At 24.7% G+C, this 25,696-nt stretch overlaps 2 protein-coding genes across 3 annotated transcripts; both read right to left on the bottom strand.

The window, feature by feature from the left end:
- Positions 1-269: 269 nt before the first annotated feature.
- LOC122504369 (fibrillin-1-like) lies at positions 270-19,574 on the bottom strand. Its single transcript, XM_043615448.1, has 18 exons — positions 18,955-19,574; positions 17,187-17,474; positions 16,525-16,776; positions 15,368-15,509; positions 14,144-14,364; positions 13,813-13,986; positions 13,541-13,693; positions 12,992-13,129; positions 12,227-12,664; positions 9,905-10,380; positions 9,202-9,533; positions 8,672-8,766; positions 8,043-8,214; positions 5,642-6,247; positions 5,147-5,445; positions 2,941-3,360; positions 1,099-1,228; positions 270-768 (listed from the first exon to the last, which is right to left on the bottom strand). Exons 1-18 carry the CDS (start codon positions 19,010-19,012, stop codon positions 360-362), a joined length of 4,803 nt encoding a protein of 1,600 aa, XP_043471383.1. The 5' UTR covers positions 19,013-19,574; the 3' UTR covers positions 270-359.
- Positions 19,575-20,969: 1,395 nt separating this feature from the next.
- Positions 20,970-25,493, bottom strand: LOC122504367 (protein SET). 2 transcript variants are annotated; one of them, XM_043615447.1, is made up of 5 exons: positions 25,128-25,493; positions 24,308-24,497; positions 22,641-22,837; positions 22,271-22,490; positions 20,970-22,189 (listed from the first exon to the last, which is right to left on the bottom strand). In XM_043615447.1, exons 1-5 carry the CDS (start codon positions 25,368-25,370, stop codon positions 22,170-22,172), a joined length of 870 nt encoding a protein of 289 aa, XP_043471382.1. In that variant the 5' UTR covers positions 25,371-25,493; the 3' UTR covers positions 20,970-22,169. The 2 variants fall into 2 exon arrangements, with proteins under 2 accessions (XP_043471382.1, XP_043471381.1); XM_043615446.1 differs by having other exon boundaries at positions 22,641-22,846; positions 25,128-25,492.
- Between the last annotated feature and the right edge of the window lie 203 nt (positions 25,494-25,696).

Genomic DNA, 25,696 nt, shown 5'->3' with positions numbered 1-25,696 from the left:
CATTAACAGTTCTTTCTTAATTAAACCCTTATATAAGTTTATAATGAAAAAGTTATAAAATATAAATCTTTATAATTACACATATACTTCATTTTTTTAAGAAAATAAATTTTTCATTCTCATATATAGAAATATTTCTAAAACTATTCACTATTATTAAAAAGTCGAATAATAATCTTTCGAAATACAGAAAAAAATAAATCGTTAAATTCATTTTCTAGGGAAATATTTTTTCACCTCTAAAATTTTCTTTTTTTATCGAGAAAATCGTTGATTTAAAAATTACAAAATTTACGTCATAAAATACGTAAATTTTAATAGAAAAAAAATGCAATAACTGATATTAAAAGAATAAAATTTTAGAATTCGTATTGCGATACAAATATAAATATCTTAGCAACAGCGCTTCCAACGAACATTGCATCGTGATAAATTTCCATGCTAAGATCAAGTTCTATTTCTTGTGGACCTTGAATAGATTTAACGAGAGCGAGAACAACTTGCGATGGTGCTGGTCTACGCATTGCAAAACATGATTCGGTTGCTCGAATAACTCCCGGTGGTGCTCTAGCTTCAATAAATGACATGCTAAATTGCAATGACGATCCGGGTAAATGTGTTCCTCGCATTGTAAAAAGTTCCAACTGTCCACTTCTTGGCATTGGCAAATTACTCACGAATGTAATGAAATTATAGGAATAATGCGAGGGTTGTCGCAAGCACGCCTGATCCGTTATTTGACAATATCGCGAAGCCTTCACACATCGGCTGCAAAATTTCAAATTAATTAATTAGAATTCGAATTTCGAAAAAAAAGAAACAAAATAAAAATTTCTATCAATTAATTAGAAAAAAAAATTATTGCAATAATTAGAAAAATAGAAAATAAGTACAATAATTAGAAAAATAGGAAATAATTATAATAATTAGAAAAATTGAAAATAAATATAATAATACAAAAAGAAAAAGTAATTATTAATTACTATAATTAGAAAAGAAGAAAATAATTACAATAATTAAATACAAAAATAAAAAATTGCAATAAGTAAAACTATTTTTTTTAATTAGTAATTATTTTTAATTTAATAATATACTCACTTCTTTTTTTCGTTATCTAAATAATAACCCGAAGGACAATCAATTTTATTGCATCGATAACCACCTCTTGTATTTTGGCACATTTCATTCGAATTGCCACAAACTTGTCCCATTGAACATTCATCATTATCTAGAAGAAAAAATTAATAGAAATTAAAATTATTATTTAGTAAATTAAAATATTAGAAGAGAAAAATTAATAGTAATTAAAATTATTAATTTCTAATATGAAATATTGGAAAAACGATTAGTAGAGATTAAAATTTAATTTAATTAAATTATCAATTTACAAATTAAAATATTAGATAAAAGATTAACATTTTTACTGATGAAATTAAAATTATTTATTTATGAATTTATTTTCTATTCAATTTCTAATTAAAATATTTTAATACTAGCAAATATTCAATTTATTATTATTATGCAAATTATACAATGTTTTATTTTCAAATTCAAATTTTTGAATAATTTCATAATCAAAATTTAAAAAATCCACTTACTAAGTACATAATTAATTATTATTGTTTATATTATCAAAAATTGTAATATAATTCTTCGCAAGAATTCAATTATTTTTAATATAGTAAAATTTTTTGCAAAAATTCAATTATTTTCAAAAAGATTTTGATATAATTTCACGAAAGAATAAAAATAGTAGTATTCCTTGGCAAAATTCAATTATTTTTAATTTAATTTAATTAAAATTTCATGAAGAAATTCAATTAAAAACAATTTTTTTAAAATATTTTTCGAAAAAATTCAATTATTTTCTGAAATTTAAATATATATCATGAAAAATAATAAAATTCTAAGCAAAACTGCAATTATTTTCAAAAAGTTTAATAAAATTCTTGCCAAGAATTCAATTATCTTCATAAATAATAAATACAATTTTTCGCAGACATTTAATTTTCAAAAAATTTAACTAAATTCTTGAAAAGAATTCAATTACCTTCAAAAATAATAAAATACTAAGCAAACCTTCAATTGTTTTCAAAAAATTTCATTAAATTCTTGATAAAAATTCAATTATCTTAAAAAATAATAAAACCTTGAATTATTTTCAAAAAATTTAATTAAATTTTTAACAAGAATTCAATTATCATCAAAAATAATAAAATTCTAAACAAAACTTCAATTATTTTTGATTATTTAAATAAAATAAAATTCTTGACAAAAATTCAATTATCTTCAAAAATAATAAAATACTAAGCAAACCTTCAATTATTTTCAAAAAATTTAATTAAATTCTTGAAAAGAATTCAATTATCTTCAAAAATATTAAAATATTAATATTAAGCAAAACTTCAGTTATTTTCAAAAATTTTAATGAAATTCTTGCCAAGAATTCAATTATCTTCAAAAACAATAAAATTCTAAGCAAAACTTTAATTATTTAAAAAAATTTAAATATATTTTCAAAATAATAAAATTTTAAGCAAAACTTCAATTATTTAAAAAAAAAATTTAATTTAATTTTTGCTAAGAATTCAATTATCTTCATAAATAAGATAAGATAAGATCATAAAATAAGATTTTTCGTAGAAATTCAATTATTTTCAAATTTTTTGACAAAATTCTTTGCAAGAATTCACTGAATTTTAATACATTAATTTTAAAATTGAAAATATTTCAAAAGAAAATTTATTAAAAAAGTTAGGAAACAAAAAAGGAAACAACAAATAACTTTAAATTGCGAGCAGATTACCGGAATACACTGATTATTAATATAGAAGAAGACAGAATTTTAATTAGAAATTTTAGAATATTGGAATACTAGAAATTGTAAAAATTGTCTATAATTGTTTACAATTGTTTCTCGCTGATTTTTTTTTATTATACCTTGGCATGTGCGTCCATCTTCTCCAAGTCGGTAGCCTTCTGGACATTGGCACTTGTAGCTACCCGGTGTATTGTCACACATTCCAATACAGAGATTATTTTCTTTAAATTCCATGCATTCGTCAATGTCCGAGCAAGTCTTGTTATCTGAATTCAATCGGTAGCCGGGTTTGCATCCACATCTAAAACTGCCCCACGTATTTGAGCACGTGTGTTGACAAACTCCTTGAATTGTTGCGCATTCATCAATGTCTTGACACGAGCCGCCAGCTCGGGCTGAATTTTCAAAGCCCGTTTCGCATTTACAATGAAATGAGCCCACTGTATTTTCACATCGACCACCTGAACCACATAATTTATCCCCGTAAATACTGCATTCATCAACATCAACGCAATCCCTGTTTGATACCACTGTGTGTCCTGCAAAATTATATGATCAACAATTATTAAATTTTATTTCGTTTATGAGTTTTATGTGGTTATGAATTTTACTTTGTTACCAAGCTTCACACTCATTTACTAAAACTATCTAGTATTTTCATAGAATTTCGCAAAAAATTCTATTATTAAAAAAAAAAGATAAAATTCATCAAAAATTAAATTATTTTCATAAATAATAACATTTCCACAAGAATTCAATTAATTTAGAATAGCATTTTGAAAAAAATTTCAAGAAAATCAATTATTTAACAAAATTGTTATACAATTCTTGACAATAATTCAATTACTTTCACTAATAATAACAATTTTCATGGAAATTCAATTTTTTAAAAAAATTTTTGATAAAATTCTAAGCAGGAATTAAATTATTTTCATAAATAATAAAATTCATAGAAGAATTTCAATTATTTTTAATACTACTTTAAATTAATTAATTGAAAAATTCAATTATTTTCACAAATAAAGTTTTCCACAAGAATTCAATCATTTAAAATAAAATTTTCATAATATTTATTATATTTCCAAAAAATTATTAATTATTTAAAACAATGTCTATAAAATTCTTATAAAAAATTCAATTATTTTAAAAAATAAAAAAATTTTTCACAGAAATTAAATTCTTTTTAAACATTTTAATAAAATTTTTCGCAAAAATTAATTATTTTCATAAATAATAAAATTCGTCTCAGGATTTCAATTATTTTTAATACAATTTTAATTAAATTTGTTCAAATAATTCAATTATTCTTTTAGACTTTAATAAAATTCTTTCCAAGAATTCAATTATTTATACACAAATAATTCTTTGAATGAATTTAATTGTGTCGATAATTAACAAAGTTATTTCCGAAATTTCAATTATTTTGAAGCATTTTAATAAAATTTTTTGCAAAATTCAATTATTATTTTCATAAATAACAATAAACTCGTTTGCAAGAATTCAATTCTTTTCATAAATAATAAATTTTTTTAAAAAAATTTAATAAAATACCACACAGACATTCAATTATTCTCAAAAATTTTAATAGAATTCTTTGTAAAATTGTATTATTTTTAAAAACTTTTCGCTATTCAATGATTTTCAATATCTACTATTTTCATAAAACTTCCAAATAGATTTCAATTATTTAAACATTTTTTTGTAAAAATCTTCCTAAGAATTTAATTCTTTTCAAGAATAATACAAATTTCTCAGAAAATCCAATTATTTAAATTAGGAGTTGCATAAAATTAGGTAGTCGAAAGAAATTAATTATTTAAAAATTTTTATAAAATTCTTTGCAAGAATTAAATTACTTTTATAAATATTTAAATTCTTTCATGAATAATAAAATTTCGTTGATGGAATTTAATTTATTAGCAGGATAAGAAAGAAGTAAATAATTTTTATGAAAATTAGGAAAAAGACAGGAAAATAAAATATGGAATGGAATTTTTGTCAGTTTTGTGAGGTTTCTAAAACGAGTTAATTGGTCGTCAAGTTTAATTTTTCGATAGGTAGCTACTTTTTTTAAATTTGAAAGCTATACTTTTTGCTACTTTTTTAAAATTAATTATCGAGTGTGAAGTCTGCGTTACGAATTTTACTTCGTTATGGATTTTATTTGGTTATGAATTTTATTTCGTCTATGAATTTTATTCGGCTATAAAATTTACTTTGTTTTGAATTTTATTTCATTACGAATTTTTTATTTCATTTACGATTTTTATTTCGTTATGAAATTTAAGTTACACTGATGGAGTAGGAAAAAAATTGAAAATTTACCTGGTGGGCAAATACATGCGTAACCACCTTGTCTATTTTCGCAAGTCTGACCCTTGCTGCATTCGTGAATATTTTCAGCACATTCGTCGACATCGACACAATATCTTCCGGTTTTCGGATCTGGTTGATATCCAGGTCCGCACATTATTCTCGGCTCACATCGATACGATCCCATAGTGTTAATACACATTTGCATACTCCTTTTGCTACAAGGATTCGGAATTAATTTACATTCATCCACATCAATGCACTGTCCACTTTTCCCATTCTCATACCCCTTTGGACATTGTATTTTAGGCCTAAAACAGATTTTAGACACAATCACAAAATGTTGAATTAAAATGTTTTAATCTATTTTGAACAAAAACGTTTTAATCTTTAAATTTTAATTCAACATTTTAATGTTGAATTAAAATTTAAAGATTAAAACCTTTTGGTTCAAAAATAATTTTTCTGAATAAATTATATAACAAATTTTTATTTAAACACACTGACCTTGTTTCAGGATTTTTATTTGTCTGCAAAGGAGATGTACTTTTTGAAATAATCCTCTCAGTGGTTGTCGATTTCATTGCTTGAGTAGTTACAACAGTGATTGGTTTCGTTATCATTGGCGTTGTTTTAGAAGTTATTCTTGGTGTCGTCGTCCTTACAGGATATCGACTTGGCAATCGTCTTATAGTCGTTGGTCTTTGAGTTGTTGTCACGTTTCCTCTAACTTTATAGCATCGAAATGAACCCAATGTGTTTCGACAAAAATAACCATCGACGCAATTATGCGATCCAAGTGCGCATTCATCGTCATCCTCGCAAATCTCCGTCGCTGCATTTAATGTATAACCAGTGCCACATGATAAAAATCTCACACAAGCAAAACTACCGAGTGTATTATCACATCTTTGCGTTGGTAAACAATTGTCTAATTTCAATTGACATTCATTGATATCAACACAAGCCTGTGTTAAATTATCCCTACGATATCCAGTTCTACATTTACAATCAAAACTTCCAATGCTATTCACACAATTCTCATTGCTACTGCATGCGTCCTCTATTTCCTTGCACTCGTTTATGTCCACGCATCCTTGATTTTTTTCATATCTGAAAATTTATGGAAACATTATTTTGTGGAATTAAATTAGAAGTAAATTAGACAGAGTTTTGACACAAATCAGGGAAAAGTCAGGAATTTTAATTAAAAGTATTGGAAAAAATTAAATGCTTAGAATTTATAAGAAAATTCTGAATTTTTGTGTCTTTTTGTTTGCCTCATAAACTATGAAATTACCACGAATTTTAAAAAAACCTTAAATTTTTTCTATTTCAGACAATAATTTATTTCAATAACTTAATTCTATTGAAGAACTGCCATAAAGTTATTACTTATAAATCATTTAATTAAGTTTTTTTTTGGAAAATTTTAATTTCAATTCTGTTAAAATTCGTTTTAATTTTTAAAAAATTTTAACGCAATTCTTCGAAAGAATTCAATTATCTTAATAAATATTAAAATTCTTTACAGAAATTCCATTGTTTTCAAAAATTTTATAAAATTTATTGGAAAATTCAATTCTATTCATAAATAACAATATTCATCACAAGAATTAACTTATTTTCAAAACTAATAAAATTCTTCGCAGAAATTCAATTATTTTCAAAAATTTTTTTAAAAAATTGTCAACATTTCAATTATGTTTGTAAATTAATAGCAAAATTCTTCGACAAAATTCAATTATTTTCAACGAATTTAAATAAAATTCATTGCAAATTTCAATTATTTTTATAAATAATAGTATTCATCACAAGAATTAAAAATTATTTTCAAAAATTTAAATAAAATTCATGGCAAAATTTGAATTATTTTCAAAAATAGTTCAAATATTTTCAAATAGTTCATCACAAGATTTCAATTATTTTTAATACAATTTTGACAGGAATTGCTCAAAAAATGTAATTATTCTTAAAAATTTAATTTCAATTCCTCGAAAAAATCAATTATTTAAAAAAATGTTTTTTTTCAAATTCTTTGGAAGAATTCAATTATATATACAAAACATATATTTAATTATTTAAAAATTTGTTAGTAAAATTATGTATAAGAATTCAATTTTAAGAAACATTCAATTGTTCAATAAATTATCTATGTTTGTATATAAATAATTGAATTCTCGTAGCATTTTTGAATGAAAATTGATTTAAAAATCAATTTCAGTTGAAGTTAATTGAATTTTGGAGAAGTTACTAATAATTGCAATTGTTAGAAATAATTGAATTTTGTAAAGGTTTTAAATTAAAATCTTTGAAAATTTGAATTTTTCATGCTTTTAAATAAAAATTCTAAGGAACTAATCAAAATTTTGTAAAATTGAATTGTAAACAAATAATGAATTTGAAAATTCTTAAAAGAACTTTTTCAAAAATGATTGAAAATAATTGATTTAAATAATTGATCAAAGAATTCATTTTAGTTAAAAATTCTAGAAAATAATAATTGAATTGAAATGATGAAAATAATTTTAAAGAAGATACAGTAACAATATTTTTATATTATAATATACCATAATGATTTTATCACTCGGTCACCTTTAATTTTTATAAATTTTTGAATTTCAAAAGGTTTGATTTGAAAATTTCGAAAATCTAAGTTAATGTTTAAAATATTATTTGAAAATGAAGTTATTGGTGTTTTTGAATAATTTTACAATTTAGAAAATTCGTAAATAAATGTAATAGAATATTTTTTTTGTGCATCTAATCATTTTTAGAATGAATCAAAATATTCTTTAGGGTCAGGGAAGAAGTTAAAATTTTGTCTGTAAAGCAGGGAAAAACAAAATTAAATTTTTGTGGCAACCCTGTTAGAGGAATTGAAAAAATAAATAAAAATTTTAAATACTTCATGCCATCGGCACAGGCTTTGGTGAAAGCCGCAGAAACTGATGAAGTAAATGGAGGAGCTGTTCTTCTTGTAATCGGTGTGGGATGTTTCGCACAACTATAACCTCCAGGTTGATTGTAGCAAACTTCTCGTCCGCAGGAGTGACTTCCTTCCACACATTCGTCCACGTCTATTAAAAAAATGTAATTAAAAATCCGATTCAATTTATTTTTCATTCGTAAAGATTTAAGCATTTCAATTCACTTCTAAGCATTTAGTATTTATATTCCAACAAAAATGAATAAAAGTAGAAATTAATGAAAATAGAAATAAATAAAAATGATAACTAAGAAAATAAAAATAGAAAATGGAAAATATAGAAAGCATGCTAGATAATTTTGCAAAGATTTTTCATGCAATTGAAAATGCGACATGGCACGAATTCAAAAAGATCTGGACAATAAATTTCATCTTCTTGAAAACTAATTCTTCTAGAGTTCGTCTCCCATTGAGAATTTGTAGTTTCTATTTTGAATTCTAAATTGCTTTTCTACGGAAAAAGAAAACATCTCCAATTTAGAAAATAAATATAGACTCAAGCTCTAAACTATTCTAATCAATTTGAATTTTGATTATAATTAACTGACCGGAGCATCTCCGCCAAATTGGATGATATCGATAACCTTGAGGACAGGCTGGTCTTCTTTGTAACGATTTAATTGAAGGCGGAGGTCTCTCACATCTAAAATAAATGAACAATTATGAGAAGGTCTCTTCAAAATAAAAATTCATTTCGGAAAAATTTCGTTCAAGTTCAAATATTTCTTTCAATTAAAATTTGAATATAAATTCAATTTTAATATGTCTCTAAAGTTTTTAATGTTCAAATGAACGAAATTTATTCATTGCTTCTTTAAATTCAAAATTTTAATACAATGCTTTTGCCTCACGTAAGAAAACAATGAAATATAAAGATTCTAATTATTTAATTTTGTTTTTGCTTTATAATTAATTTTCTTTTGCCAGTGTTTCAAAATTATTGTAATAAAAATTTTATTTGAACAAGAAATAAATAAATTTCATTAATTTGAACCTTCAGAACTGTAGAAGAATAAAATTTGAGTATAAATTTAAATTTTAATTTTTTTGTTTTTCGTTTGTAAATTAAAATTTTCACCTATAACTTCCGGGTAGATTGACACATCTCTCAGACAAGCGAGTGTCACAATTGTATTTTCCAATTAGACATTCGTCAATATCCTCACAATGTCGAGTGTAAAGTGAATACTCGTAACCTGGAGAACAAGAAGGTAAACGTGTGACGCACTCGTAGGAACCCTCACGATTAACGCAATAACGATGCAATTCCAAGGAGCACGAGTGAAGATTTTCAGCGCACTCGTCAACATCCAAACAACTTCCATTGAAAATACGTCGAAAACCTCGTCCACAATGAGGCGCAGGATTACAGACATAGGAGCCATTTGTGTTCTCACATATTTCCGTTCCCTGCATTAAGAAAATTTATTCCATTAAAGTTTACTTTGAATTAAAAATTTAATTTGAATAATTATAGATTATAGATAAAAAAACAAAATATTTTATTGTTAAGAAAAATATTTTTTTCTCTTTCAATCGACGATCATAAACGCTTGTGAACTTAACAGGCGTTTTGAAAGTTCAAAACTTTAGACTGATAATAATTAATACAAAAAATAATAATTTAATGTAAAAAATTGTAAATAAATAGAATATAGATCAAAAATAGACGAAAATAGATAGAAATAGATAAAAAAATAGATTAAATAGATTAAATAGATAAAAATATAAAAATAGATAAAAATAGAAAGAGAAAAACATTTTTTTTGTCAAAAAAATACTTGTTTGCAGTAGTGACGACCGAGGAGACACTCGTCAACGTCCCTGCATCCCTTAATCGATGGATCAAAATACCATCCAGTGGTGCACAGTGGAGAACAATCGAAACTGCCAAAAGTATTGAAACATCGTTCGTGATCACGGCAACCAGGTCCCTCGAGACATTCATCAATATCGACGCATTTTCCCGTCTCTGTATTTTGCTTAAAACCTCTTTCGCAATTTCTTGGTCGAAATTTTTGGCCAATTGCCTTTTCTTTTGGTTCACAGGCATAAGAACCATTTGTATTGACACAACGATGAGTTCGATCGAAACACGAATGCAAATTCAATGTGCATTCATTTATATCCTGACAGGTTTCATTTTCAAAAACAAAACCCCGATTACAAGTTGGAATACAATCGTAGCCACCGATCAAATTTCTACATCTCTCGCCAATTCCACAAGCTGTCCATCCACTGATGCATTCATCGATATCTAAATAAATAAATAAATTAATTAATTAATTAACAAATTAAGTAGGTAATTAATTTAAATTAAATTAAATCAGAAAATTAAGTAAATTTTTTTAACAGACTTATTGTTAATATTATTGTAATTATTAACAAGCCTCGGATCGACTTTAAGACACCAAAAAAGTCGCTTTAGTCGATTAAAAATACTAAAAAATTTTAAATGACAGAGTGATAAAATCATTATTTTATATCATAAGAATATTGTAACTATAAATTCAAATTTTCAAAGATTTTAATTTGAACCCTCTTCAAAATTCAATTATTTATCAAAATTCACACAATAGCTCTTCTAATATTCAATTATTATCTAAAATTTTACCAAAATTTTTAAAAATAATTGAATTCTTTCGGTAAATTTAAAAAAAAAATTAAGAATAAAAGCAATTTTCTATCATTATATTTAAAATTGTATAAAAAATAATTGAAATTCTGCGATAAGTTTTGTTATTTATGAAAATAATTGAATTCTTGCAACGAATTTTATTAAAAATTTTTTTAAAGAATTGATTTCCTGTAAAGAATTTTATTTGTAAAAATAATTGAATTCCAGAGAAAATTATTATTATTCATGAAAATAATTAATTTCTTGTGAAAAATTTTATTTAAATTTTTTAAATAATCGAATTTCTCAGAATTTTTTAAAACTAGTAGAAAATAATTAAATTCTATCGAGAAATTTCATTAAAAAATTGAAAATAATTGAAATCTGACAAAGAATTAAAGAAAATTCTTTTTTAACTAATTGAATTCCTGTGAAAATTGAAATTGAATTCTTGGGAAAAATTTTATTAAAATTTTTTAAATAATTGAATTGCTTTGAAGAATTTTATTTTTTACAAAAATAATTGAATTCTTTCGAAGATTCTTACAAACATTTTTGACAATAATTGTACTCCTGGGAAGAATGTTATATTTTATGAAAATAATTTTATTCTACAACCAATTTTATTATTTATAAAAATAATTTATTTCTATTGAAGACTTGTATTCAATTTTGGTAAAATCGTTTTAAAATAATTGAAATATGACAAAAATTTTTAAACATAATTGAATTTTTTAAAATTATAAAATAAATAATCAAATTTTTGAAGTATTTTAATTATAAATATAAACATGATTTTTCCGAAATTTTAATAAGAATCTAAAGAAGTAAATTTTAAACAAATTAAATTTTCTTTATTCGAAGATAAGTAAATCTTAATAAATTGTAATAAAACAATTCTAAGAATTAGTTTTTTAAAAATATTCTAATTTTTCGAAAATAATTTAATTTCTTAAAAGAATTTTTGTATAATTTAAAAAAAAACTACATTTTTTAAAGAATTTTAATTTAAAATTTTCACAATGATTGTTTCCTGCAAAATGTTAAGGTTAAAATTACTTTTATTTGAAAAAAAAATTAATATTAGTTTTTAGAAGCTAGTTTTCATTAATTTTCATTTTCATAAATTTAAACTTGAAGATTTTTCGTTAAATTTTTTTGAGAATTTAATTATTTTCACAAAATTTGGAATTAAATTTCTTCAAAAGTTGATTTTACAAAATTTTAATTATTCCAAATCATTGTAATTGTATATTTCAAAAATTTAATTAGTAAATTATTTTTCACACTAGAAAAATCGAAATAATTTGCAATTTATACTAAAAATATGGTATTTTGTTGAAATATTTGGAAGAAAAGTCTAAAGAGTTGCAATTTTTGAAAATAAGTCGAAAAAAGTCGCATTTTTGGAAAATAATGGAAAAAAGTCATAATATCGGAGGCCTGTATTAATATTAATTAATTTATGTCTAATTATTAATGTTACCTTTGCAATTCATGGTTTCGTTACTAAAAGAAAATCCCGGAGGACAAAGATCTTCGTCTTTTGATTTTAAATCAGTGTCGTTTTTATTGATTTCATTTTGCTTAACTTCAGCTTCTTGAAAATTAATTTTTTCTTTTGGTGCTTCCAAAGAACTCTCGCATCTGTAACTTCCGGGATCATTCACGCATTTTTCATTCGCTTCACAGGAATGAATATTCTCCCCACATTCGTCAATATCTAGACATGAATCGCCAATTGCCGATGGCTTGTAACCAAGTGTGCAAATAATTTCATTTTGAGAATTTATATCCTGATTTTTAGTTATTACAAATCCTTGATTTTCATTTGCATTTATACACTCGAAGCTACCGATTGTGTTTAGACAAAGTGATTCGGTATTTGGACAGGAATTTTTCATTTCCAAACATTCGTCAATATCTGAAAATTTCGAATTAGGAAATTTACAAAATTCTCTATTGTCTCCAAAAATAAACGTTGTGAACGTAATTTTCTAAAGACGAGGAAAAAGAGTTTCTATAATTTACTTACATGCTGAAATTTTCAAATTGCATGCTGATTTTTTTTCTCTTTTGAGTCAGTCAACTAGTTAAAGAAGAATTACGGAGCTGGAAGTATTTTTAAATATTCATCCAAATTTGTTAGTGAAATAAAAGAATACAAATTAAATTAGTCTTTATAATTAAGTTAAATTATATTAAATTAAATTGAAAAATAAGAAAAATTTTAATTGAAGAAAATTCTTACCAACGCAGGAACTTAAATTGGCATTGAATGCGTAACCTTTTTGGCAAATAATTTCACAGTCGTAACTGCCCTCGTTATTTTTACATATTTCCACTTCTGGCATGCAATTTGAAAGTCCCTCTGCACATTCGTCAATATCTGTCAAAGAAAATAATATCTGTCAATTACAAAATTCGCAGTTAATTTAATTACAAAATTAGAACGTTAGTGCGAAGTTGATAACATTTTTAATCAACGATTTAAAAAAAAAGTATTTTTCTATTCAACTTTTTACAAACTTTTGTATGAAAAACCTACATTTTTTATATATAATTTAGAAAAGAAAAACTTCTAATCAAAGCATTTTGTCGTGAAAAATATTTCTCTTCTTTCAATCGTTGATCACAAACGTTGTGAATTTAAATTTAATTCAAAATTAAATAAATAGAATTTAAATAAATATTAAATAAATAGAAAATAAAAAAAAATTAAAAATTAAAATAAAACAAAAAAAACGAATAAAATAGAAAATAAAAATAAAAAAATGTCTTAAAAAGAAGAAACTCTTACCAAGGCATTTATTGTTTTCCAAATGAAATTTAAATCCCGAAGGACAATCTGTAGCATTCTGGGACTTGTGACAAATAAAACTTCCTTGCATATTAACGCAAATATGTCCATCTTCGGAACAAACGCCCGAAATTTCCTCACACTCGTCAATATCTATAAGAAAAAATAACATTATTTTAAATCAAAGCTTTCAATCATTTTCAAAGAAAATATTATATTTAAAAAATATATAATCAATTCTTTTTTTCTTCAAAATCAACTATTTTTCATACCAACGCAATTTTCTGTCCCCTTGTCCCAATAAAAGCCAGGTTGACAACTCTGTCCCTTGTCTTGAGCTGTGGAATCGATATTAGGTTTTTCCTGTTTCTCAAAGACACACAAGTAAGATCCTATTGTATTTTGACATTCTCCTGAACAAGGATTTTCCTCACATTCGTCCATGTCTGATCATAGGGAGATTCGAGCCAAGTCACAATGATCACAGGCAACATTAAGCAGATGGTACACAGAAAGCAATAGCAGGTGAAAGATTTTTTTTTTTTTTTTTTTGCAAAAATAGCACAGCATCCAGCATATCCTATAATCAAATTCAATACGTACCATCACAGGCTTGATTTTTTGAATTGTAGCGATATCCAGCAGGACATCTTGGTGTTGTTTCATTTTCTTCATAACGCGTTGTCGAATTACCCATTTCAGTTGTTATTGGAGTACAAGAATGATTATCATTTGCAAGTTGATAGCCCTCATCGCAACTGCAAAGCACTGCAAGTCCCGTGTCTGTACAATTTTGTTCGCATGGATTGCTTTCGGTGTTGCATCTGAAAATTGGAAAATTATTTTTTAAATTTTCTAAAAACAATTTTATTGTAAAGATCACTGTTTTTTTCACTTTCACTTTTTTTCGCTTATTTAAAATTTTCTGCACATATTTTATCTATTTTGATAATTTAATTTACAATTTATACAATTTTTGAATTTAATTTACAATTTATACAATTTTTGAATTTAATCAAATTTTATTCAATTTGAATTCTAATTAATTGCTTAAAATTTTAATAGAAAATAATTGAATTCTTTTGCGAAGTATTTAAAAATAATACAAATGACAAGAAATTTATAAAAATTTTTAGGAATAATTGAATTCTTTCGAGAAATTTTATTGAAAATAACTGAAATTTTGACAAGAAATTTATAAAAAATTTTAGGAATAATTGAATTCTTTCTAGAAATTTTATTGAAAATAATTGAAATCTTTCATAGAATTTTATTGAAAATAATTAAAAAAATTTATCAAAATTTTTAAGAATAATTGAATTCAAATATTTTATTAAAATTGTATTAATAATTGAATTCTTGCAAAGTATTTTAAAATAATTAGACATTTTGACAAGAAATTTATAAAAATTTTTAAGAATAATTGAATTGTTTCGAGAAATTTTATTTTAAAAAATTGAATTCACGTCTAGTTGCATATGAATTTAATTATTTTCAATAAAATTTCTAATTAAATTCATTTGAAATTGAAACTTTAAAAAATTTCAAATCGAAACCTTTTGAAGTTTATGAAAAGTGTAAACGTAACTCTTTCAAAATTCAATTAATTTCGAAATATTTAAGTAAAATTATTCATTAAATAATTTTCAAAGTAATAATTTTATAATAGTTCTTCAAGAATTAAGTTATTTAAAAAGAAATTATTGTCAGAAATAGAAAAAATTGAGGGTTTTGTATTAGAATGCGTAGTGTTGTTATTATTTATGTTTTTAATAACAAAAGTCTGATTTCATCAATATAGAGATAATATTATAATTAGTTAAGTACCTGTCGACGGTGGAATTTTGTTTGCAAGTTCTTCCATCTTCTAAGAGTGTCGATCCTTCATTGCAAAGACAATAAAAAGAACCTGGAGTTGGTACACAAATCTCGGTGCAAAGCATTCCCCTCATTACTTGACAGATGTCATCTAGATTAAAGACAATAAAAATTCTCTTTCTAAACATTTCCTCCATCAAATATCTCCTTGCATAAATTATTCCCACCGGAAATATTCAAGATTTTTCAAATTGAAGATAATGAATTTTATTAATTTTTTATTTAATTTTAATTTTAATTTAAAATTAAATTATAATTGAAATTTTAATTAAATTCCATTATTTTATTTTAACTTAAAATTTTAATTAAACTCCATTATTTTATTTTAACTTAAAATTTTAATTAGACTCCATTATTTTATTTTAACTTAAAATTTTAATTAAATTTAATTATTCCATTTTAATTTAACGTTTTAGTGAAATTTAATTATTAAATTAAATTTTTAGTTTAAAATTAAAAATTTTAATTAGATATTTAAATTAATTAAAAAAAATTGTTCTCGATAAATAAACAAAATATTTTTGTTATTATTTCTTACGTCAGTGAAGTTCAAAACGTTTATAATCAACGATTTAGAAGATAGATTCTTTTTCCATCCAAATTTATATCAATTTTTGTTTAAATTATATTTCACTAAAATTTTTTACGTTCAAATGAACGAAACTTTGTTTTTCTTTAAATATTTCATTTTATTTTATTTTAATATAATAATTTTTTAATATATTATTTTAATATTTTATTTTATTTTAATGTAAATTCAGCATTTATTAAGTTTAGAATTAATTTTTTTTAATATAAAAAATAATAGTTTTTGACTAAATTCGAATTTAAAATAGTACCAAAAATAACGTCGTTTGTTTGAATGTTAAAAATTTTAGGAAATAGTTTAATGATAAAATAATAATAAAATAGTTTCTTGATCAGTAATTTAGACAAAAAATGTTATTGCATTTATCTAGAATATTTTTTTTCTATCTTTGATCATTTGTAGTAATCTTCATTGACGTATTAGTTTAATTATTCAATCGTAAGGCTTTTAGTGACAAAAAAATCTAATTTTTCGTTTTCGAGAAAAAATTCCTTCATCAGTAGAATTGTGACAATACCTAGTGATGCTTGTGGAGATGAAGATGATGGTTTTGTGGTTAAGCTCCCAGTGATCTCGTTCTCATTAATTGTGGCTACAGATGATGTATCGGTTGCTTTCGTTGAATCGTAGGTGGAAGAGGTTTCATTGCTCTCAGTGCTAATGGTTGTTGGAGAAGCTTCATGGCAACACTCCAGAAATGCTGGGTCCCAGGGGTTACCCAAACTGTACTTCAAAGCACAACCTTGACCTCGTGATCCTCTTTGGATTCCTAAATGCAAAAATCGTCCAATATTAAAGTACAAAAAATGATCAACAAGTTTTGAACGTTCAAATGAACGAAATAATTTTTATTCCAAATATTTTCTCAATTACCGATTGCAACAATAGTTAAGAAATTAAATTTTACATTTAGAAACTTTATAATTAATTTTTTTGATAGTAGAGCAAAATTATTAGAATAAAAATTTAATTTGAAGAAGAAATAAAGAAATTTCGCTCATTTGAACGTTCAGAACTTTAGGATAAGAAAGTATAAACACTGAATTGAAATCTCATCTTAGATTAAAAATATTTATTATTATTAAATTTATTATTTATTTAAATATATTATTTATTTATTAATTAAATATTGGATTTCTAAATTGATTATAAACGTAGTGAACTTAAAAATATACTCACCGAGTTTGCATCCATCGCAACAATTTTTTCGATAGTCTTCAACAAAAGCTGAAGATTTATTTTCACCTGGTGAATTGCACCCTTTTCCGGCACGTGCATCGTCCTTTCCTTGCTGACAACCTTTCTCTCGATATTCTCTGATGCAACAAACATTAACACCCTGGAGGCAAAATTCCTGTTCGTCTTCGGGAACTCCAGAAACGGGACCAGAAAATTTCTCACACTTCAAACCCTCTCGTCCCCAATTTTTTCCGAGGTCGCAACATTTATCCGGCTGTGTTTTGATTTCTGTTTAAAAACAAAAATAGTATTGTAGAATTTTTTTTCTTTCAGTTATTAAATTTTTTCGAAATGAAAATTCTCTTCGCACTTCTATATAGATATAGTGCGGGAGCAAAATTATTTATTACACTCTAGAAATAGAATTTTATTTCGTAAAGTTTGAATAAATTTTTTCGAACTTGATTAGAGAATAAATAAATAAAAATTTAATTTATGATTTAAATAAATTTCAGTAGAATATGGAATCGATCTCGAAAAAAGGGTGTCACTATCATGATCGATTAGAGAAAGAGAGCAAGGACATTATTTATATTCATATTTCATGTGGACTAGGTTTAGAAGTAAAATATTACCATGACAAATTTATCTTCTATTTACAACTGGACGCAAATATCGTATTTCATAGTCGAATCTCCCCGGGGAGATTTTCGAATGCAAGTCGCGATAAGAAAACATCGAAATAGTAAAATTTCTCGTATGCATTTTCAATAAATTTAACACAAGAATTTTTGCATTCTAATTTTTGTTCATTTTTATTCTATTTTCCAATTTTAATTAGATTGTAAATTATTATTATCATTATTATTATTATTCGAATTTTCAAACTAGAAATTTCGTTACAAAATAAATTAATATAATTGTCTGTTATTTTTCAGTTTTTATTAGATTTTTTATTATTATTCGAATTTTTATTAATAGAATTTTAAAATTAGAAATTTCGTTACAAAAAAATTAATTAAAGAAAATTTTCTTCTATTTTTCAATTTTAAATTTGCTGTTGTATTATTATTTGAATTTATTTTAGTAGAATTAAAAAAACTTTAATTAGAATAGAGAAAATAAATAAATAAATAGAAAAAATGCTCATAGTCGTGTTTCCACTGGTGGAATAATTAAATTATTCTTAGTAATCGGAAATGAGAAATTTTGTGTGAACAAAAATTATAATTTGTGACTCATTCTGAAGTTAAATAATTAAAATTAAATAGCTTTATTCGAAAGTCATCTGACTTGATCAATCAGGATGCAAATGTATAATAATTGAGAATTATGATTCTGTTACGGTCACGGTCTCATCATGGTTGATATTTAATTGATTGATTATGGGTTCGAAATGCTACTTTGTTAAAGTTTTAAACTTCAATTCTGTAACATAATTTATCTGCAATAAAAAAGAAGACTATTATTTTAATCAAAGTCAATGGATTTTTCAATTTCAATTCAATTTTCGATTTCATCATTGAAATGAGAGGAAATTAAAATTCCTAATCGAAATTAAAATAAAAAATACCGATAATAAATAATACTAATAATTATCATAGTACTATAATAATTTAATTAAATAATTAAAATATAAAAAGGATAAAATAATAAAATTAGTAAAATTGAGTTTAAAGTGACAAGTATTTCATAAGAAAAAGAAAAAAAATAGATAATAAAAATTAATAGATTAATAGATGGTAATTAAAAATAAAATTATAATTGCCTTCTAATAGTATCAGCATCAGGCCAAAGAGAACAACACTCCTCGTCTGTAACTCCATTCTTTAGAATTTCAATATAAATCCTCCTGACTCAGTTTCATCAAAAAATAAATCTTCTCTTCCTTCGACAAAAATTTTTATCCTCTTCTCTAATTTCCTTTTCTTCTCAAATTTTTCTCCTTTTCCCTCGTCTTTTCCACTAGTTCCTTCTTCTTTTCATTCACACTTTTCAAAATTCTCTCCAGTAGTCTTCCATTTAGAATAAAATTGTCCAAAAAAATTCCGAAACTAATTTTTTATTTTCTTCGATAATCTCAAAGAAAAAAAAAATAGAAAAATCGTTTCTAAAATTTTCCACGGTCCACAACCACTTGCATTCAGAACCGCTTCGTACGAGAGTACGTCGAGGAATAAAACCTCAAAGCAATTCAAAGCTGAAGAAAGTTAAAAAGCTCGCTGAAAGATCTGTCGCAGTTCACTTTCTCTCTCCCTCTTCGTTTCTATAATGTGCAACGAGAGAGAAAGAATGACACAAAAAAAACGAGAGTTGGGGAGAGTCTGTTGAGTGTCATGGACCAAGAAGTGAAAGATTTCATAGAAAGGGGATGGTTTCTTTATTCTGAAACTGAAAAACAAATTTTAACACACACTCAAATTTTTTTTTTTGCTCTTATTAGTTTCTTAAATTTATTATTATTACTATAAATATTAATATTATTATAATAATTATTATTAGTAGTATTATTATTTCTATTACCATTTCTCAAAATAATATTTAAATCGAATTTTGTTCAGTAATTATTATTTTCGTTTATTAAAAATTATCAATGACTTAATTTAACGGAATAAATTGTTAATAAAAATTCGAATTAATGGAAAATATGTTATTATATTATTTATTAACTATTTAATATTAATTAACTATTATAATTATTTAATATTTTAATATAATAATATTAATAAAGTAACAATTATTATTAAGTAATTAATATTAATAAATTACTATGTTAAATAATTGATTAATATTAATAGATTAATTATTATTTTAATTAATTTGTTTTTAAAACGAAAAAAATTTACGATCAAATTTTGTAATGAAAGATTTTAAAAGAAAAAAAAAATGCAACTAAACTAAGTTTTGCCAACAAGATTGTCTTTCGGTTCCCTTTTTTCTCAACACATATGTTTATTCTTTTCCTTTCGTTCAGCAGTCCCAAATAAAAGAGTTAAAATAAAAAAAAAACTGCTAAATGCGTGCATGAGTATTACGAGATATTAAGTAAGACTCTTAAAAAGCGTGGCGATAATATTTCCTGTTCGTCGCACTAAAAAGAAAACGATAATAATTAGAAAATTTCTTTTCCAAAATTTCAATGTTAAACATACTTTTTTTTCTCCTTTATTTCTATATTATTTTTGTTAATCAATTTTTATTCGTGTCCAATTTATTTTCATTTTTTTATCCAAACTAAAATAATTTTTTTTCAACTTGAAAAATAAAATATATGGCGAAGACGAAAATCTTCCAATTTTCAGAGTCTTGTGTTAAATGAGACGGAACCCTTGTTAAATTTGAAACTAAATAAAAATTAGGTCACCGAAATTGCCTTAAAGTTGAGATTAATTTTTTTGTATTATTTTTTTTTTGTTTTATGAATCTTCTGACGTCACGTGACCCTGACACGTATAATTTTAAAACCACCGCCAAACAATGTTGATCATTGTGAAAAAATTAAGGCTTCGCACGTTTAGACCCACTCTCTTAAATATGAGACACTTAACTTTGTAAATCTCTCACAGTTTACTTTCATACTAATAAATTCCAAATATTTTTGTCGCCCCCACAAATAAATATAAAAAAAAGCAAAGAATAGAAAGCATTCATAAATGACTGAAAATCTTTTTCAAAATAAAAAATAATTACCCACTCTCGAAAAAATTTGATTTTCTCTTCTCTACGTTTAGAAAAAGCGAATTAAAATAAATTTTAATAATTAAATAAAATACCACTACTCTCTTATACTTGAAATTGACAACTTTATTTTTTTTACGATTTGTCTTGTTTGACACAAATACGTCAATGTTTGACAAGTTAAAATCTGTGATGCTGTTTTATAATCCCTGATTGTTATTTCTAAATCTTTTTTTTTTCAAACGCCTTTATGAAAGAAGTAATCGAAAATATTCTTATACTTGAAAATTAATCTAATATATTTATATATTTTAATGTTCGTCGATGCAAAACAGTTTTGAAGTTTACGCGAATGATGAGTTTCTTTCTTATTAATTAAAAAGAGTGTAGGAAGATGCAAATGAACGAGGCACATGGCAATCTTTGATTACTTTTTTTTAACTTCTATTTTTAATAATTGAAATATTTTCATTAAACTACTCTGAGAGACGTTATACATATCTATTTACAAATTGTGAAAATGAAAAATTAAAACAGAAAACAAGAAAACGCACCGAGATTCATAAGTAAAAAAAATATATATCACATTTGCATCTCTAAATAACGAACAAAAAAGTTTACGGGGAAAAAAAAGTAAATCACTAACTGCACGTAATTATCTACAATATATTTAAAAAAAAAAAATACTACTCAATAAATAAAAATTATTCGTCAGTTTGATTTTAAAATATCTTCTTCATCCCGTACGAAATCCGTGTGACACGTTACAATATAAGACTGATATTTAGACTCAATAAATTTTACAAATACATCACAAGTCTGATTATTGTAACGTGTTTTTTTTTCTACACAATTTTAATATTACGGATTGTCATTTTTTTTAAATTTTCATCTTTTTTTTTTAGTAAAATAAAAGCAAACTTAAGATGTATTCTCATTTGTCTTTTGCGCACAGCGCATTATTGTTAAATGATGTCGAAAGATTTTCTTTTTTATCGTCTCTATTAGATTGCCAATTGTACCTCGTTCGGGGAAGTTTTTGTTTTTTATATTATAAAATTGATTTTGTGTGCACAGCAATTTGTCGATTAGAGCTCCTGCTTGATGTCTGAACTTAAATTGAAGCCTATTCTAATTTTAATATAATTATTATATATAATAAAAGACTCCAGGCAGGTGTTCGTAATTGCGCGCGACAATTCTTATTCTAACATTCGTTTTCAAGAATGTTTCCGTCACATAATTATTCTTTCGAATTGTTTTGTTGGTTTTTCTTTTTTTCAACTGTACGAGTTACCTTATTCTCTATTCTGGTTCTTCCCCATCTAAAAATTAATTCGTTATTTTTATTATTTATTTCAAGGAGAAGTAAAAAATTTTATTTCAAAAGAGAAAATTTTCCTCACCATCGTTTTCAATCACGGCTTCCTCCTCCTCCTCTTCCTCTTCCTCTTCTTCGGGTCCGTCTTCCATTATTTCTACACTGTCTTCTCCTTCCTCGACCTCGACGCCCTCTTCACCTTCTTCTCCGACTCCATCTTCTTCCTCCTCCTCTTCTTCGGATTCACCTTCTTCACCATCACCCTCGATTCCATTTTCGCCCTCTATATCGGGAGCCAAATAATACTGAAACGAGAAATTAAATTTTTTAAATATTTAAATTTTACAAAAATAAAGTTTCTTTACAAAAAAAGGAAGTCTCTTCTTTATTTCTTTCTTTAAAAACAATGTATAAAGGAAAAAAATTTGAAAATGATTTTGTTAAAATTTGCCTACCTGTAAAGGATTGGGCCACAAGTCATCTTTAATAAGTTCGGCGATTTCATCGGAACTTGGATCACCGTGATCCGCGAACCAAGTGAAAAACGTTCTATGAATTAGTGGCCTTTTTCTGCCTTTCAGAGCGGCATTCGCCTTTGCTCTTTCCACTAAATCTGTACCCTCCTTCCAGCGAATTGTCGTACTATGTGATGCTGGATCTCCTGCAAATAAGCAGGAGTTTCTTTTATTCTTTCGTCGCATTAGATGAAATTTCAATTAAAAGGGATCACAGTCTGACAGATTTTTTACATTTTCCCACCTATTTCACATCTATTCCTTTCATTTTCACCTATTTTATACCAATTTTCTGAACTTTCTGTTAATATTTTCAATCAAAACTAGTTTTTAAAAGTTTTTAATTAATTTTTATTTCAATAAGTTTAAATTCTATATTATTGAAAATCTCATCGATTCAAATCCTAATTGACTCTGAATTTAAATAGTCAAAGTCTTTAATCAATTAACTTCTGTAATTTATTTTATTTTTAATTAAGCTCGAATTTTAATTTCTTTCTAAGCTTTAAACAATTTATTAATTTTAAGTTTTAATAATTTTCATATTCAATCGCTCGAAACTATAATTTGTGAATTTTTTATTTACATTTATGGAACAATTTAACAAAACTTGATAAATTATTTTTTTAAACATATTTTAAAACAAGAATTTTGTGAATGATGTTAAAATAAAAAATATATATCTATTATTATTCATAAAAATCATCATTTTTCCTAATTTTTTTTTATAATTATTCTTTTTAAATGTTTTTTAAAAAATTTTAAATTAATGAAATTTTATAATTTAAAGTTTTGAAGATTAAATACTAACAAAAAATAATTAAGCAAACTTATTTTTAATTAAAAATCTTAGTTGAATTAGTAAATTTTATTTAATATTCCAAAACATAAAAATAGTTAAGACTTATAAATTGTTATAAAAAACCTAATTTTCATTAGTGCAAAATAGATTAAAATTAACTATTTTATAAGAAAAAGTGGATTTTTTTATTTTAATGTTTGTTAGAAAGAATTAAGAAATTTTATTATTTATGAAGATAATTGAATTCTTGGCAAAAATTTAATTAAATTTTTTGAAAATAATTGAAGTTTTGCTTAGAATATGATTATTTTTAAATATAATTGAATTCTTGACAAGAATTTTATTTAAATTTTTGAAAGTAATTAAATGTTTGCGAAAAATGTTATTATTTATGAAGATAATTGAATTCTTGTCAAGAATTTTATAAAGTTTTTTAAAAATAATTGAAGTTATGCTTAAAACCGTATTATTTATGCAAATAATTGATTCTTACAAAAAATTCTCTTAAATTTTTTGAAAATAATTGAATTGTATTGAAGAGTTTTTTTATAATTTTTATTTTTGTCATCTATTTTAGCAAAATATTCACCTTTTCACATATTGTAAGTGAAAAGATACTATGATCCCTGAAATTATTTAAAACACAAAAATTACGAATTTTGAAATAAAAATTAAGGTTAACATAAAAATCACGATTTAAATAAAAATTACAATTGAAATTAGAAATTCAAATTGAAGTAAAGATTGCAAGTGAAATAAAAAAATGCGATTAGGATAAAAATTGAATTCAAACAAATTCACTCACCCGATGAACCAAGGTGAAATTCCTTTGTTAGAACGTCATTTTCGAAAAACGGATTTTTGCCAAAATGGAAATTAATTCTATAACCAGATTTAATATCTTCAAATTCTTCGACTTCCAATTTATTCAAGAATCGTAAAGCATCTTCCTCCTCTTCCTCGAGAATATCGGCTATTTTTTTATTATTTACGAACTATTGTGGAAAAGTTAAGAGAAAATATGCTGTTATCATATATACAATGAAATTAATTCCATTCAATCAAATGTTTACATAGCTAATGAAACTGAAACAAATGTAATACTATTATTTCATTCTCATTATTTTCATTACCATTGTTATTATAACGATTGTTATTGATATTGAGAATTATTTCCGAAAATAGATAACTTTTAGGAGCAAGCAACTTTGCTGATTGTAAGCAGTTTGTTAGAATTAAACTAGAATCAAAATTAGTTTAGAATTAAAAGAATTGAATTCGAAAATCGACAACAATTGAAATTATTGAAATTTAGGTGTTCGAAATTCATTGTCACCACTGAACAATGGTGTCGAACAAATTTCCCCATTCTGTTTAGATCATTATTGAATCGAATTAACGAGTAAAATATGAAATGTAAAAATAGACATTATTTCTCCTGGAGTAAAAAAATAATTAATTACGTATAAAAAAAAGTTTGGTGATCCGTTGGATTTTGAGATATATAGGTCTCGGCAAGATGGCCGCTATCACCGGTGGACGCCGGCATAGCCGGGAAATGTCAAAATATATCAATGCTAAATGAACAAAGAGCAAAACAATTGTGACAATAATAAAAAGGATACAGCAGTGACCCAGAAATTTGGTATCCTCTTGATGATGTCGTTACGCTTTTGGAAGTAAGGCTTACGCAGTTTATTATATTTCTTCTCGACTTCGAGGATCTCGTCGCTGGCTTTCTCGTTGAGTCCATCAATTTGATTCTGACAACCGTCGATCTCTTCGAGAGCCTTCTGAATTTCAAGGTCATACTCCGTACCATCCCCAGGGTCCTCGACTTTTTTTACCTTTTTATTTGGCGAGGACATTTTGTCGAAAATAGACTTACACTTTTCAAGACTTTTGTGTGCTACTTGTGTTTATTTCTGTATATTCTCTCTCCTCGGCGTTGATCTCACGAGAATCGCGGTAAAGTTTGCAACAATGACGACATAACCTAGAAATTGCACTCGATTGAAATTTTGAACTTGCAGATGGCGTTGCACTCGAGCGCGGGAAAATTTAAATCGTTCGCCATGTTCTTAAACTTTAACAAAAATTTTTGTAGTGCTTTATTGTTTCCTACAAGATAAATCTTGATATGCAGTACTTAGAATAATTTTTTTTGAAATATTTATCTTACTATTATTATTTT

The sequence above is a fragment of the Leptopilina heterotoma genome, unplaced genomic scaffold (assembly GCF_015476425.1).
Source record: "Leptopilina heterotoma isolate Lh14 unplaced genomic scaffold, ASM1547642v1 Lhet_292, whole genome shotgun sequence".
Taxonomy (NCBI): Eukaryota; Metazoa; Arthropoda; class Insecta; order Hymenoptera; family Figitidae; genus Leptopilina; species Leptopilina heterotoma.
The sequence above is the reverse complement of the archived record's forward strand: the minus strand, read 5'-3'. Positions and strand labels throughout refer to the sequence as shown.